The sequence below is a fragment of the Heterodontus francisci genome, chromosome 4 (genome assembly GCF_036365525.1).
Source record: "Heterodontus francisci isolate sHetFra1 chromosome 4, sHetFra1.hap1, whole genome shotgun sequence".
Classification (NCBI taxonomy): Eukaryota; Metazoa; Chordata; class Chondrichthyes; order Heterodontiformes; family Heterodontidae; genus Heterodontus; species Heterodontus francisci.
Window position 1 is genome coordinate 153,158,038 of NC_090374.1, and position 16,456 is coordinate 153,174,493.

At 42.0% G+C, this 16,456-nt stretch overlaps 1 protein-coding gene and 1 long non-coding RNA gene across 3 annotated transcripts in view; one reads left to right on the forward strand and one right to left on the reverse strand.

Annotated features, from left to right (window-relative positions):
* Positions 1-16,456, forward strand: part of LOC137369336 (uncharacterized) — a 196,223-nt gene that overhangs the window by 124,480 nt on the left and 55,287 nt on the right. The window lies entirely within an intron of this gene.
* The window catches only part of cenpe (centromere protein E), a 209,070-nt gene that overhangs the window by 122,660 nt on the left and 69,954 nt on the right, over positions 1-16,456 (reverse strand). For both annotated transcript variants that reach the window (XM_068030382.1, XM_068030381.1), the window contains exons 14-16: positions 12,009-12,117; positions 2,429-2,600; positions 736-847 (exon numbers count right to left, since the gene is read on the reverse strand). In XM_068030382.1, the coding sequence (XP_067886483.1) occupies positions 736-847; positions 2,429-2,600; positions 12,009-12,117 (393 nt within the window). The remainder of the gene's footprint in view (positions 1-735; positions 848-2,428; positions 2,601-12,008; positions 12,118-16,456) is intronic.

The following is a 16,456-nucleotide window of genomic DNA, read 5'->3' on the forward strand; positions in this document are numbered from 1 at the left end:
CCCACACTATCCTCATATCCCCCTATGTCATTTGTATTTAGAAATCTGTCAACCTCCGTTTTAAACATACTCAATGACTGAGCTTCCACAGCCCTCTGGGGGTAGAGAATTCCAAAGATTCACAACCCTCTAAGTAAAGAAATTTCTCCTCATCTCTGTCCAATGTGGCTTCCCCTTATTTTGAAATGGTGTGTCCTGGTTCTAAACTCCCCAACCAGGCGAAACATCTTACCTGCATCTACCCTGTATTAGTATTTTGTAGGTTTCAATGAGATCACCTCTCATTCTTTGATTTTACAATCCTTCTATCCTATCCCAACAATGTGCTATTAACTCCAACCAGCAAGCCACCTTGATTGCACTTTCAATTTTTCCATTTCCCCACACAAAGCCATCTTTATGGCTTCAGTTTTTGTTTCAAACTGTGGACAACCCAGAAAAACTGTCCACATCTACAAGCAGCTGTATTGAGTCTGTACAACTCATTTCACACTCTGTCTCCCTAGAAAATATACAACAGAATTTTATTCTGGTAATGTTATATGCAAAACAGACTTTTAAATAATTTTCTGCCAATTCATTATGACCTAACATCTTTTCCCAAACTCAAACAAACAGCATCTGATATGGCTTCCCTCATTTGATGGAGGAAGATGCATTTTTATATGATTAAAAACCATGTTGACAGAATCAAAGGAAATTGATTGAAAATCTCTAGGTTTTACATACACTGACCTTTTGCTTCCTACTCTTTTTTTCTTTTTCTTCATTCAGGGTTTCAAGTTGCTTCTCCAGTTCAGAAATCCTTTTTTCCAATTCATCCCTTGAAGATAGATCATTCAGCACACTGCAGAATTGAATATATTTAAAGTAGTAGCACTTTATGACAAGCAAAATCAATAAAGGTAGATAGAGAATTGTATGGTACACAAACCAAATTGCAATTTCATACTTAAATTTCTTTATTCCTAGTCAAATACCTAAATACATTTTTGCCATTAAATTTTGAAGAGTCATCTCACCCAAAATGTCTCCAGCTTCTGGGAGCCCAAGGTAGACCCGCCAATTTTTTTTATTTTTTATTATTGACTGTAATGAAACTCAGATTTCTACTGCCAGTAACAGGCCATTACAGTGGTTCTCAAACTGAAGTTCACAGACCTGGGGTCTATAAAGACATGTCACGGGGTCCGCAAAATAACGTGAACACTTTGGCATAGGTCAGGCACAAGTTTTTGGCCACTATTTTGATTTTCTTTATCCACTCGTATGCATAGCTGAGAGCTCACCTGCCTCGAATTTCAATCGCAGGCCCAGGAACCTAGTGCGTGCACATAGCAAGACTCTGATAAGTGATTGCCAGACCAGCACTGGGACCATGATAGCTCTGGAAACAGACACAACCAGATTAGAGGGGCCCTGGGCTGATTGAGAATCCTGAGACAGATCACAGACACCAGGAATAGATTAGCAGGGCTGGGGTTCGTAGAAGGTAGAAAAGAGCCGCCAATTAGCCTTGTCCAATCGCCTTGACTGATGATCAAGCCGAGCATCGTTCACTGAATATAGCAACTGGGCTTGTGTTTGAACGATGATTAAAGTTGCAGTCCCAAATTTCTGATGGTGTCTCCATGACAGAAATGTTGCACAGTAGACAGTGTCAGCAGTACTCCAGTGCAAACAGGCTGGTAAACAACAGAGGTGGAGGTAAAAAGCCCTGAAACAATCAGCAGCTGTGCAGTGAGTAGGCAGGCAGTGGAGGGTTACACTAGAAATGGTGCCAGTGTTCCCAACAGGAGGCACCGTGCCTAGTGACACTGGATCAAGAGCAGGGAGGTTTTATGCAGTGAAGTATTCAACATGCATGTTGCTGAACCTGTAGGGTTACCCATTAGCTGTAAAAGGAAGGTAAAAGGTTTACACGTCACCAATCACATCCATGCTTACTATATCGGACAGACCAATCAAAATTTCATGCAAGTCCCTTTAACAGGACACTGAAGAAATTTACATTCAAATATAAATGTGCAAGGAGTTTATAGTATTATAATTTAGATGGGGGAGCGTGATTATGAATCCATTTTAAAAGGGGTCCTTCAACCAAAAACACTGGACTGGCAAATATATTGCCGCAGGGCACCTCAGCAGTGACCTCTGACCATACGCAAGTGCATTATTTTCATGTTGATGTCATGATGTATGTATACAGGAAAAGCTCAACCTCTGCTTGCACATCTTTTTTGCCGATCATCAAAAATCAATGACATGATTTAAGATTAAATTCAAGACTAACATGTAAAATGGCACCTAAAAAAAAGGATGAAACCCATTAGGGTCTTTTCAGAAAAAAAAGCACATTGGATGACATTGTAATGGTCACCAACATGGAAAACTGCTGCTTTCACTGCACAACACATACATGACTTACCTGCTGCTACAGTTCTGATTTGTTCTGTTTTGATCATTGAAGTACAGAGAATCTTCAAATGAGGGTATCTGGGACCCACAGCTTCCACCTCTTTTTGTTGTGATTGCACTACTGCACTCTGATATCGTTTTCGATGACCAATCACTATCCACATCAAAGTCATCATCATCATCTGTTTCCAAAAAAATTCCAGACTCAAGAACAAACATTTTACAGCAGTAACTGGGGCCATTTGCAGCACTTGGCAGAATTAGTGGTCCAAAGTAAGGCACATAAAAGTAGTGATAGAATAAATATTAGCAATGGACAGAGGGAATCTTCATGTTTGAGTAATTAGATTAAATTCAAGCAGAAGATCTGAAGCGTTACATGATTACTGTCTGGGCCAGACCAGTTTAGGGTGGGGTGGGAAACAGCAAATCAGCACAGGGCTTGAAGATGGAGAAGGAGGGAGGGTTTCAGAGACTTTGTTATACAACAGGTTGAGTGGATTTGTCTTCAGCTACCGAGGTTATTAGACAGGGAACAGACTGAATAAACTGGACAGGTTATTTTATTTTTTGTGAAGATTATGCTGTAAACTAAGAGTCAAAAATGTAAACACATTGAGATTGAGATATGTAAGAAAGGGGGTTGGGGGGAAATACTAACTTTTTTAGAAATCACCAGGTCAAGAAGTAGGATTAGACTGGAACTTCATATTCAAATAAGGAAAGTACGGGAGGAATCAAATTCAAATCATTATGGGCAACCAGCTCATCAGGGATAAATTGTGATTATAGACACCCAGTCTAGATCTGATCCATTCTAGGTTAAGGAAAAATTAAGGTGGAGATAGCAGAATCTCTGACCACAATCTTACAATCATCCTTGCACATGTGGACTTTCTAAAGGCAGTTGATAAAGTTCAACATAACAGACTTATTCAAAAAATAAGGAACGATGTAACATGCTATGTGATTGGCTGATCGATTGGAAGCAATAGTGGTTAACTAATGGTTTGAGCTGGAGAGAAGTATGTAGTAGGGTCCCCCAGACATCAGTTATTAGAACCATTGCTTTCCTCGTTTTATATATAGACAACCTGGAGTTGAATATAGGGATAGAATTTCCAAGTTTGCAAATGATACAAAATTTGGCAACGTAGTAAGAAAGAACAGGATGGTAGCAGACTTCAGGAAGACAAATACTGGCAAAATGGGAAGCCACAAAGCAGATGCAATTTAACGTGGAAAAGTGTGAAGTGATGCACTTTGGAACAAACAACATGGAGAGGCAATATAATATACAAAGTGACGCCTGACAAAGCGGTGGTCTGCCGACATCAGAGCACTCCAAGCTGCACACATGCACAAACTGTCTCCTGCGCTCAGTGAGATGCTGAACATGCGCAGCTTCCCACTTGCCGGAACTAATTGGCACATGCGTGGGAAAACGTCTTCAGGTCATCGTTTCCCTCCATTCAGCTACTCTCTCCTGCCCCACTGGCCGCTCTCCCATCTTGGTCACTCGCTCCAAGCCTCGAGGCAGTCTCCCACTCTCCCCTGGCCGATTTTTCCCCACTCTCGCCTCCCACACCACCCCCACCCGCTCTCTGGCCACTTGCTCCCCATTCCCCCCCGCACCTCCACCCCACTCCCCAGCTGCTCGGTCCCCCACCACCCCACTCTCCGTCCACTAGCTCTAGGCCACGTTGTTTCCCTCCTCTCGGCCACTCGCTCCTACGGTGCCCCATCACCCCTCACTGCCCACCTTGATTCTTTGGGTGGCGCAGTGGGGAACGATCGAACATGGGAGCGAGTGGCCAAGAGGAAAGTGGCGTGGCCTACAGCCATCAGCTGGAGGGGGGCCGGGGGGGAAGCAGGGAGTGAGCAGCCAGAGTGCAGGGGGCAGAGCGAGGAGCAGTAGGACACCAGAGTTCTTTGTCAAAACAAAAATCAAAACAGTTGAGCAGCAGACATCCAAGAAGTGATACAAATGAAGCAATGGCAGAAGCAGCGGGGGACTGTTGGGGGTGGGATGGAGGCGGCGATGGCAGCCTTTCAGAAGATTTTCGGGTTGAAGTTGTTTTGAGAGATAAATTGTGTAGTGCCATCTTTAATCCTGGCAGCTGCCTTAACTTCGCAGACAGTGGCGTTTAAGTGGAAGAGGCTGCATTTGCACATGTGCTAGTATTGCGCCACCTCGTGGTTACGCTGTTAGCAAATGCAGCCTACAATATAAATGGTACTATTTTGAGGGGGCGGGGGGGGGGGGGGGGGGGGGGGATGATGGGGAGGAGGTGCCCGAGCAGAGGGACCTGGTGCTGCATATTCTATAACCTTTGAATGTGGCAAGGCAAGTTGAGAAGGCAGGTAAAACAGCATATGGGATTCTGGGCTTCATAAATAAGGGTATTGAATACTAAAACATTCCACTGAAAAACAGAAACTCAGCGAGAAAGATCAATTCATGGCTTACTAAAGGAGATTAAGAATAGTATTAGATTAAAAGAGGTTTATAATGTTGCAAAGAGTAGTAGTAAGTCTGAGGATTGGGAGTGTTTTAGAAACCAGCAAAGGGCTACCAAAAAGTTGATAAGGGGAAAAAAATAGAATGAGAGTAAACTGGCCTGGAATAAAAAACAGGTTGTAAGAGTTTTTACAAGTATATAAAAAGAGACTAGCTAAAGTAAACATTGGTCCCTTCAAAACAGAAACAGGAGAAATTATCATGGGGAATGAGGAAATGGCAGACATTGAACAAATATTTTGTGCCTATCTTCACAATAGAAGACGTAAGATACAGAGTGAAGGAATTAAAGTAATTATCAGCAGAAAAAAAGTACTGGAGAAACTCAAGGGACTAAAAGCTGAAATCCCCAGGACCTGATGGCCTACATCCTAGGATTCTATAAGAGTTAGCTCCAGAGATATTGGATGCACTGGCCACGGTTTTCCAAAATTCCCTAGGTTCTGGATGGGAAGTTAGCAAATGTAACACCACTACTAAAGAAATCAAGAGGAAAGAGAGAAAACAGTGAACTACAGGCCAATTAGCCTGACATCAGTTGTCTGGAAAGTGCTGGAATTTTTTATTAAGGAAGTATTAAACAATGCATGTGGGAAATTATAGCATAATTAAAACAATTCAACATTTTTTTTTTTTTCGTTACGAAAGTGAATTCCTGTTTGACAAATTTATTAGACTTTTTTTGAGGAGGTTACTAGTAGAGTAGATCAAGGGGAGCCAGTAGAGGTAGTACATGTAAATTTCCAAAAGACATTCAATAAGGTGCTACACACAGGGTTAATACATAAGATAAGGGCTCTTGGAGTTGGGGGATGATATACTAGCATGGAAAGAGGATTGGTTAACAGACAGGAAGCAGAGGTAGGGATAAATGGGACATTTTCAAGTTGGCAGGCTGTGACCAGTGGAACATTGCAAGGGTCAGTGCTGGGGCCTCAGCTATTTACAATTTATATTAATGACTTGGACGAGAGTAATGTATCCAAGTTTTTTTTTAAAAAGAGATACAGCACTGAAACAGGCCCTTCAGCCCACCGAGCCTGCGCCGACCATCAACCACCCATTTATACTTCTTTTCTTTTGGGCCTCCTTATCTCGAGAGACAATGGATACGCGCCTGGAGGTGGTCAGTGGTTTGTGAAGCAGCGCCTGGAGTGGCTATAAAGGCCAATTCTGGAGTGACAGGCTCTTCCACAGGTGCTGCAGAGAAATTTGTTTGTTGGGGCTGTTGCACAGTTGGCTCTCCCCTTGCGCCTCTGTCTTTTTTCCTGCCAACTACTAAGTCTCTTCGACTCGCCACAATTTAGCCCTGTCTTTATGGCTGCCCGCCAGCTCTGGCGAATGCTGGCAACTGACTCCCACGACTTGTGATCAATGTCACACGATTTCATGTCGCGTTTGCAGACGTCTTTATAACGGAGACATGGACGGCCGGTGGGTCTGATACCAGTGGCGAGCTCGCTGTACAATGTGTCTTTTTTTTTTAAAAAAGAGATACAGCACTGAAACAGGCCCTTCAGCCCACCGAGCCTGCGCCGACCATCAACCACCCATTTATACTAATCCTACACTAATTCCATATTCCTACCACATCCCCACCTGTCCCTACATTTCCCTACCACCTACCTATACTCGGGGCAATTGCTAATGGCCAATTTACCTATCAACCTGCAAGTCTTTGGCATGTGGGAGGAAACCGGAGCACCCGGAGGAAACCCACACAGACACAGGGAGAATTTGCAAACTCCACACAGGCAGTACCCAGAATTGAACCTGGGTCGCTGGAGCTGTGAGGCTGCGGTGCTAACCACTGCGCCACTGTACCAACAATACAAATGCTGACAATACAAACCTAGGTGGGAAGGTAAGCTATGAAGAAGATACAAAGAGGTGGCAAAAAGATATACACTGGTTAAGTAAGTGTGCAACAAGGCGACAGATAAAGTATAATGTGGGGAAGTGAGGTTATTCACTTTGGTCGTAAGAACAGCAGAATAATTTTTAAAAAGGCATGAAACTTTTAAATGTTGATGTTCAGAGAGACTTGGGTGTACTCTTACAAGGAACATAAAAAGTTAGCCTGCAGGTACAGCAAGCTATTGGAAAGGCAAGTGGCATGTTGGCCTTTATTGCAAGAGGATTGGAGTACAAGAATAAAGTAGTCTTGCTGCCATTGTACAGGGCTTTGTTGAGACCACACCTGGAATACTGTGTGCAGTTTTGGTCTACATATTTAAAGGAAGGATGTACTTGCATTCGAGGCAGCACAGCAAAGGTTCACTAGATTGGTCCTTGGGATGATAGGGCTGTCCTATAATGAGGCGCTGAGTAAATTGGGTCTATATACTTGAGTTTAGAAGAATGCAAGGTGGTCTCATTGAAACATTCAAGATGAAGGGACTTGACAGGGTAGATAAGGAGATGTCATTCCCCCTGTCTGGAGAATCCAGAACAAGGGGCACAGTTCAGGATAAGAGGCTGATCATTTAGGACTGAGATGAGGATAAATTTCTTCACTCAAAGGGTTATGAATATTTGGAATTCTCTACCCCAAAGGGTTGTGAATACATCATTGTTGAATATTTTTAAGGCTGAGATAGACAGATTTTTGATCTGTCAGGGAATCAAGGAATATAGGGAGCAGACAAGAAAGTGGAGTTGAAGCCCAAGATTAGCCATGATCATATTGAATGGCGGAGCAGGCTAGACGGGCTATATGGTTTACTCCTCCTCCTATTTATGTTTTTAAAACAAGGAAGTCATGCTAAACCTTTATAAATCACTGGTTAGGTCCCAGCTGGCATAGTGTACACAGATCCAGGCACCACACTTTAGGAAGGATGTCAAGGCCATGGAGAGGTTATAGAGGAATTTTACCAGGATAACTGGAATGAAAGACTTCCATTACATGGAGAGATTGGAGAAGCTGGGATTCTTCTCTTTAGGAGAAGGTTAAGGGAGGCCCAATAGAGGTATGAAAAATTATGAGGGGTTTTGAAAGAGCACAAGGGTGAAACAATTTCCTATGGCAAATGGGTACGTAACTAGACATCATAGGTTCAAAATAATTGGCAAAAGAACTGGAGGGGAAATTAATAGGAATATCTTCAGGGAGTTAAGATTTGGAAAACACTACCGGAGAGGGTGGCGAAATCACATTCCATAAGAGCTTTTAACAAGCATTTGGAGATGTAGTTGAACTCATCAGTTTTGATGAAAGATCCTGAAGCGCTAACTTTTTCTCTCCCCACAAATGCACCAGATCTATTGAGTATTTGCAGCATTTTCTGTTTTTATTTCAGATTTCCAGCATCAGCTGTATTTTTTGTTTATGTTTATGTACTTGAAGAGGAGTAATTGGCAGGGTTATGGGACTAAATTGAACAGCTCTTTCAAAGAGCTGGCACAGGTACAACAGGCCAAATGGCCTCCTTCCATGCTGCAAGATTCTGCAATTGTAATGAGAGCAAAAGGCATGAATATTTGTTTCCAATCATGCAACTGCTGCAAATGGTTAAAAAAAAACACATGGAATTGAGTCAGGATTGAGGGATAAAGAGAGGCGATATGAGGCTTTACTCTATGTATCAATTGGTGATGATAGAGAAGGTTTACAGCTGGATCAACTCAAAAATAGAAGCCATATGGCTTCTAATAAGGCTTAGTTTGTCTGGGTTGTGGGGTGAGTGGGAAACAGGGATACAATACAGATGCAAACTTTGACAGGTTAGGAAATGAGGCATGAATTGAAGGGACTGGAGTAGATTGCAGCACAGTGTTAAAAGGGAATCTGGAAGAACAATGGAATATTTTAAAATTAGAGTGTTACTAAAAATATAAATTAAACATTACTGAGAATGAAGTGCAGCACAGAATGAAACCCATGTGAGCAATAACTGAACGAATAGAGAAGAAAACTTCCAAACATTTATCTGCATGGAAATCAGAAGACAGTGATACATTTAAATTTAAGGCTTTTTAAAAAGACTGGTCAGGGGTCAAAACAAGTTTAAGATTGAGAATAAAATGCAAAAAAAAGGCAAGCATGAAGCTGTGTGTGTCACTGAGCTTCGCTCGCTAATATTCCACTGGAATGTAAGGGTTTACAAACTGTTATTCTGTAAGGTCGGTCTACAAAATAAAACAGCTTAGCCAAAAGAATTAGACATCATCTCACAAAAGCGTTTTTCAGTCCATCTCCTAAAATATTGGAGGCACAATAACTTGTACTTGAGTGCCTTTAACTTGGTAAAATATCTCAAGGTGCGTCACAGGAGTGTTATGAAGCAGAATTTGACAACCAGCCACAGAAGCAGATATTGGGGCAGATGACCAAAAGTTTGGTCAATGAGGTAAGTTTAAAGAAGCATCTTAAAGGAGGAACGAGAGGTGGAGTGTTTTAGGGAGGGGTTGAGAGAGCTTAGGGCCTTGGCAGCTGAAGGCATGGCCAGCAATGGTGGAGCAATAAAAGTCAGTGATGTTCAAGAGGCCATAATTAGAGGAGTGCAGATATCGGAGGGTTGTGGGAGTGGAGGAGATTACAAAGATAGGGAGGAGTGTGGCCATGGAGGGATTTGAATTTTTAAAACTGAGATGTTGCTTAACCAGGAGGCAATGTAGATCACCAAGCATAGCGGTGATCAATGAACAGGAATTGGCGTGAGGACATGGGCAAAGTTTTGGACAACCTCAAGTTTACTGAGGGCAAAATGTTGGAGGCCAACCAGGAGTGTGCTGGAATGGTCAAGTCTACAGGTAACAAAGACCAAATGAGGGTTTGAGAAGATTAGCTGATGCAGGGGCAAAGTTGGGCTATGAAATGGAGGTGGAAATAGACAGTCTTAATGATAACAAAGATATGTGGTCAAATGCTTATCGCAGGGTCAGACATAACACCAAGGTTGCAAATAGGCTGGTTCAGCTTCAAGCCGTTGCCAGGGAGAAAGATGGAGTCAGCGGCTAGGGAACGGAGTTTCGAGCAGGTACTGGAAATGACGGCTTTGATCTTCCCAACATTTAACTAGAAGAAATTTCTGCTTATCCAGTACTGGATGTCAGACAAGCACAATGATAATTTGGAGCCTGTGGAGCAATCAAGGGAAAGGATGGTTGTGCTAAGTGTTGTCAGCGTAAATGTGAAAGCTAACTGTGTTTTCGGATGATATTGCCAAGGGCACCAAGGATTGGTCCTTGGGGGAGACCAGAAGTAATAGTGTGGGAGTGGGAATAGAAGCAATTGCAGGTGATTCTCTGGCTACAATTAGATGAATAAGAATGGAACCAAGCCACATAAGGAGAAATTAGAGCAAGTAATCAAAAGCGCAGTTCAAGAAATTGGTTTTGAGGAGCATCTTAAAAAGGAGGGGCGGGGGGGGGGGGTGGAGAAAGAGGGGTTTAGGGAGGAAATTCCAGAACCTTGGGCCAAGGCAGCTAAAAGATATAGCAGCTAATGACAGAGCAACCCATCTGGTTCACTACTGAACTTTAGGGAAGGAAATCTGCCATCCTTACCTGGTCTGGCCTAGAAGTGACTCCAGACCCACAGCAATGTGGTTGACTCTTAAAATGGCATAGCAAGCCACTCAGTTCAAGGGCAATTAGGGATGGACAATAAATGCTGGCCTAGCCACGATGCCCACATCCCACAAACGAATAAAAAAAATTGGGGATGCAGATGAGACCAGGACTGGAGATGTGCAGAGATTGGAGATATCCGGGGCACAGTAAAAGACATTATCCAATTCAAATTACAACGGCACTCTATTCTTGCATCCCCAGGTTACACTATGCTATAGTGTAGGTTGTACATTTCTGAGCAAGACACATTCAGGCCACTTGCAAGAGTAATCAGCAGCTGAGAGAATATTGAAGGCCAATCAAAATTGCAACACTTCCCTGCAGTCTTCGATTTCACACCAATATCAGATTCCAGAATGTTTGGCTCTCTTTCAATAAAGGTATTTCAATAAACAAAATAAATGTAATTTTTGTTCAATTAGATTTGTACCCTTTTATTAGCTGACCTTACTCAACTTTAAGCAATATTCTGAGTTTGTTATATTTATCTCTAGTCCTTTATGTACCTGTGAGGTCTCTCTTTTACAGAGCTCATCTTCTCTAGCTTTCAACATATCTCACCACATTGACATTAAGGATCATGCTTTGATGATCGTCAGTGCTTGCAGATTTATTTACAAGCGTGAAGGCCAGAAATGCACCTAATGCTGAGTGAAGTCTATCCAGTGCATTATAAAACTTCAGTACAACTGAAGCTTTGGACTTCATTGTTCTGACAATTGAATCATGAAATTAATTTCTTCTCCATATTGTCACAACACTACATCTAGTCACTTCCAGGTCCCTTTCAAAAATCATTCTGCTCGCCGTATATCCTTTATTGTTGTATACCTATGGAGCTCAATTTTTTCTTCCAAAATGCAGCACTTTGTCAAGATTACATTTTCTTTAACAATTTTGTTTTGAATTCTTCGACAAAACCTTAACTGCATTCTTCATTCTTACTGCACTCCCCATTTCAGCCCCATTGATAAGTTGAACAAGATTGCAGATGGTTTCTGCACCCATATATTTAAGAAACAAGAGTGTAAGCATTGGCCCCCTGTTTTCAAAAGCCTCCCCCTCAGTTGAGTTTTTGTTCCCCAATTTTAACCCTCAGTATTCCCTTCCTGATGCACACTCTATGCCTAATGTGTTTTCCTCCCAATTGTAAGGTGCTTAAGAAATCTTCCTAACTTTTGAGGAGCACCACAGATGTGCAAAATGTACAGCATCAATATACAGTGCTAAAGGGTTACTCTCAACATTGCACCGTTTTAACACAAATTGCTGTTGGTCCTATGACTCTCAAGAGGCATTATTTTCTAGAAAAACCAGGAATGATTTCTGCGTCGCATCACAGCGTGCAGACTGTGTCGCACTTAACTTGTATTGCATTGTGACTGGTCTTCCAAGTGAAGACTTACAAAAACATTATGCCTACTTTTGAATTTACTTTCTCAAGTTAAATTAGTTGGAAAGCAGTTAAAGATAGTTATCTTATTGAACTTACCTTCATCTAACTCTTGACAGACTTTATCCAGCTTTATCATTTTAGTAGTAGAGTCCAAGCTAGCTCGCAGTTTTCCAGGAGCCCAGGTAACTCTCCTCTTTCTTCTGGCCTAAAACCATATAAATGGACAGATACCGTGGAGCATGTTAGGGTGTGCAAACTCTCTCTCCATGGGACACAGGTAGACTCAAGCCCTAAAAATCCAATCCTGGCAGCACATGAAACTCAGGTCCAATTGCTTTTATTTATTACTCTCTGCTCCTCAGTCCTTCCAACTCAGCTTCCAACCAGCATTTTGTATATTCGCCCCCACAACCCTGACTTTCTGACTCCATAAAACCCACCATGACAAAAAAGGTTCTTTATTCACGTTACATCATAACATTGGTTTAATTCACTGTCAAAGTACATATGGGGTTAAAAGCTGCTTTATTCTGGGCTTCCCAATTACAGAAAATATTCTGGTCTGCATCTACCCTATCAAACCATTCTGTATTTTTAAATGTCTCGATTAAAGTCACTCCTCAATCATATAAATTCAAAGGAATACAAGCCAACTTTATGCAATCTATCCTCATAATATAACAGTCAAGAAAACATGCTATGTTAAATGAGGATTTTTAATTCATCGATTGGAAACTTACACTAAACTTAAAAAAGGAAAGCTGGAATATTATAGGCAACTTTTACAAAGACTTTGCCACAGTTAAAAATAGCCGCCAGCATTTGCATTTGAACACCTTTCACATTCCAAGGCATCAAAAGTGGAGACACAAGTCTGATTAGCCTTTACCTAAAATAATGGCTTGCCCTGTTGAGTGAACTGAGATTGCTTTCATTAGCAAGACATTCAAAGTCATCCTGGGACATTAACATTGAAAGGGCAAACCCCTCCAGGGAGTAAACATTGACACCATGAAGCCAGAGAGAGATTGAAATTCCTAACCTTGAATCTCATTAGAAGGTATCAGAGAATACACACAGTCATGTAACCATCTGTCCATCTCGGTGAAAGCTGAGAGTTTCCCTTGGACAAGTCAAGACAAGCCAGAGCCTCAAGCAGTACAGAAGCCAGAAGGGTGCGTCTCCCCCCTCCCTCCAGAAGACCAGGTGCGGGGTGTGCGAAGCCTAGCTGCCGGCTGCTATATCCAAGACAAAGACCCTGAGAAGGAAGCCCGCTGCTCAACTGTCTCCAAGAACAACTATCAATCCAGAACTTCAGGACCACGAATTTAACAAGACCACTAAAGCTACCAGACACCACAGACCATGTGTTATTTTTATTTGTTCTGAACTCTAAACCAATCAAAATCTATTCCTCATCACGGTGTGTGAGAGAGATTCTCGTGTGCATGCAAGTGTAGCGTAATTTTATTTAGATTGAGTTTAGATTTTTCTTTTAAGTATAATAAACTCACCTCTTCTTTAAACTCAAGAAAAACCTGCCCGATTGTGAAAGAACCAATCACAACAGAGGTAAAAGGTAAAACACTCAATGAAGTGGTAAGCACATCCACTGTTTAAAAAGGAATAAACCCTGTTGCGGTCAAATTAGAGGAAGGACAAGAGGGGAGCCTTGTGACTCCCCCTCACCTGATCATAACAACAGCTCTTTAAACCCCAGTAACAATTTGGTGAAACGACTTTACATTCCTTCACGGTCAATATATCCTTCCTGCAATGCAGTATCCAGGCCTGAATGCTGTACTCCAGATGTGGTCTGACTGAGGCTCTAGCCGTCATAATAAGATAAAGGTTAACATTTCCATTTGCCTTTTTAATTTGTTTTGTACCTGTGGATTAGTTTTTAGTGATTTGTGCATATGGACACACATTTCTTTGCTCCTCCACAGTTCCTAGTATCTCACCATTGAGAAAATATTCAAAGTCTTTCTCAGATTGAAAGCGGTCGACCTCACACTTCCCAATACTGAACTCCAGCTACCACTATTCTACCCAGTCACTTAGTCTGCTGACGTCCTTCCTGCTCCTATCTGCAGGACATACTGTGTCTCCTAACTTGGTTTCACCTCCAAATTTGGATATAAAATTCTCCATTCCTCCATCCAAGTCATTGATACGTTGTGAAAAGCTAAGGCCCTAATATAGATCCCAAGGGAACACATATCACATCCTGCTAGTGTGTTTCCTACCTCTCAACCAATTTCCAAACCGTGTCGCACGGTTGTCTTCAGCTTGCTGCACTTTTATTTTGCCTAATGGCTTCTGGAAATCCATATAGGTAACTTTGATGGACGTTCCCTTACCTACACGTTAGTCACCAAATCAAAAAATTCAACTGGATTGGTCAATGACCTATGTGTGACAAATCAATGCCGACTCTGATAAGCTTATACTTGTCTAAGTGCTCAATCACTCTGTTCCTAATGGATTCCACCAAGTTGCGACAACTGGTATTAGGCTTGTGCTCATCTGGTTTCTCTCTAAATAATTGAGTGACCTTTGCAATTTTTCAATCCAGCATCACAATTCCCAAAATCAAGCCAGCAACAGCTGGCAGAGAGATAGGCAGCTGCCTATGATATGTGTAAACTGTGTAACTGGAGCATACTATTAAATCCAGTAAGTTCCACCCCCCCAACTTATTTTTAGGATTCCTTTTTACCACTGGTATTTTATCCTCTTCCTCTGCTGTGAAAACAGATATGAAGAGTGGATTTTAGTTCTATAGACAGATTTCTAACAGAATTGAAGACTAATCAAAAAAATTACTAAAGCATTTAGGAAGGATGTGAAGGCTTTAGAGAGGGTGCAGAAAAGATTCACGAGAAATGGTTCCAGGGAGGAGGGGCTTCAGTTACGTGGATAAATTAGAGATAGATAAGGTTGTTCGCCTTAGGGAAGAGAAGGTTGAGTGGAGATTTGATAGAGATGTTCAAAATTATGAGGGGTCGGGACAATAGATAGGGAGAACCTTCCCGTTGCTGAAAGGATCGTGAATCAAAGGGCACTGATTTAAGGTGATTGGCAAAAGCAACAGCGACAGGAGGAAAAGCTCTCATGCAGCAAGTGGGTTCGGATGTGGAATGCACTGCCTGAGTTTGGTGGAGGCAGATTCAACCGTGGCTTTCAAAAGAGAATTGGACAATTATCTAAGAGTAAAGATTTGCGGGGCTGCGGGAAAACGACAAGGGAGTGGAACAAGGTGAGTTGCTGTTGCAGAGAGCCGGCACAGAAACCACAGGCCGATTGGCCTCCTTCCGTGATGTAACCATTCTATGACTACTATTTGATAATTGCTTGTGTATCTGCATGCTAATTTTGTGTTTCTTGTACAAGCACACCCAAGACTCTGAACAACATTTAAAAGTTTCACGCCCTTTAAAAAAAATTCTGCTTTTCTGTTTTTACTTCCAAAGTGAATAACCTCACTGTTCCCCACATTATACTCCATCTGCCGCCTCGTTGCCCACTCAATTAACTTGTCCATATCTCTTGGCAGGCTGTGCCCCCCTTTCAGCTTACATTCCAACCTAGCTTTGTAGCATCAGCAAACTTGGATACATTACTCTTGGTCTCTTCATCTAAGTTATTAAGATAGATCGTAAATAGTTGAGGCCCAAGCACTAATACGTGCGGCACTCCACTAGTCACAGCCTGCCAAATTGAAAATGCCCTGTTTATCCCTATTCTCTGCTTTCCGTCCATCAATCAATCCTTCTTCCATGTCAATTAGTACCCTTAAGCCCTTATCTTGCATATTAACCTTTTGGAATGCCTTTTGGAAATCCAAAGATACTACATCTACTGGTTCCCTTGTATCTACCCTACTAGTTACGTCCTCAAAACAAAAACCTCAAATTCATCAAACACCATTTCCCTTTCATAAAATCACGTCGACTCTGTCTGATCATGCGATGATTGAAGAGCATTAAGTCTTAATAATAGAGTTCAGCATTTTCCTGATGACTGATGTCAGGCTAACTGTTCTCTAGCTCCTTGTTTTCTGTCTCTCTCCTTTCTTGAATAGCGATGTTAGATTTGTTAGTTACCAGATGCTGGGACCATTCTAGAATCTAAGGAATTTTGGAACGGTCCCAGCAGTTAGCTAATATAACGCGGCTATTCAATAAAATCAACTGCAGCTGTGACTCAGCTCATTGCCCGTTTAACTTCTACAAAACATGGTCTGCTTCATTCTCAACAGTCTACTTCTACTATAAAACTCACTCATATGTGAGATTAATGGCTGCACCTTTTTCCCCCTGTTCAGCATTTAAGCATTCCCCCTCAGCTATCTGCCAAGCAGAACACAAGTTGTTCAAAAGCACCTCTGTTCCTCCACCACTACTGTCTCCACGTCTGTTGCTATATTATTCAATTCCCAAACATCAACTCCTGGACCAGTAAAAATTCTTCAGTTATTCAGCAAACGCAAAGATATCCTTCTTGGCCCTTGACTTCACCCAAGTGCTTCTAGCCCCAAT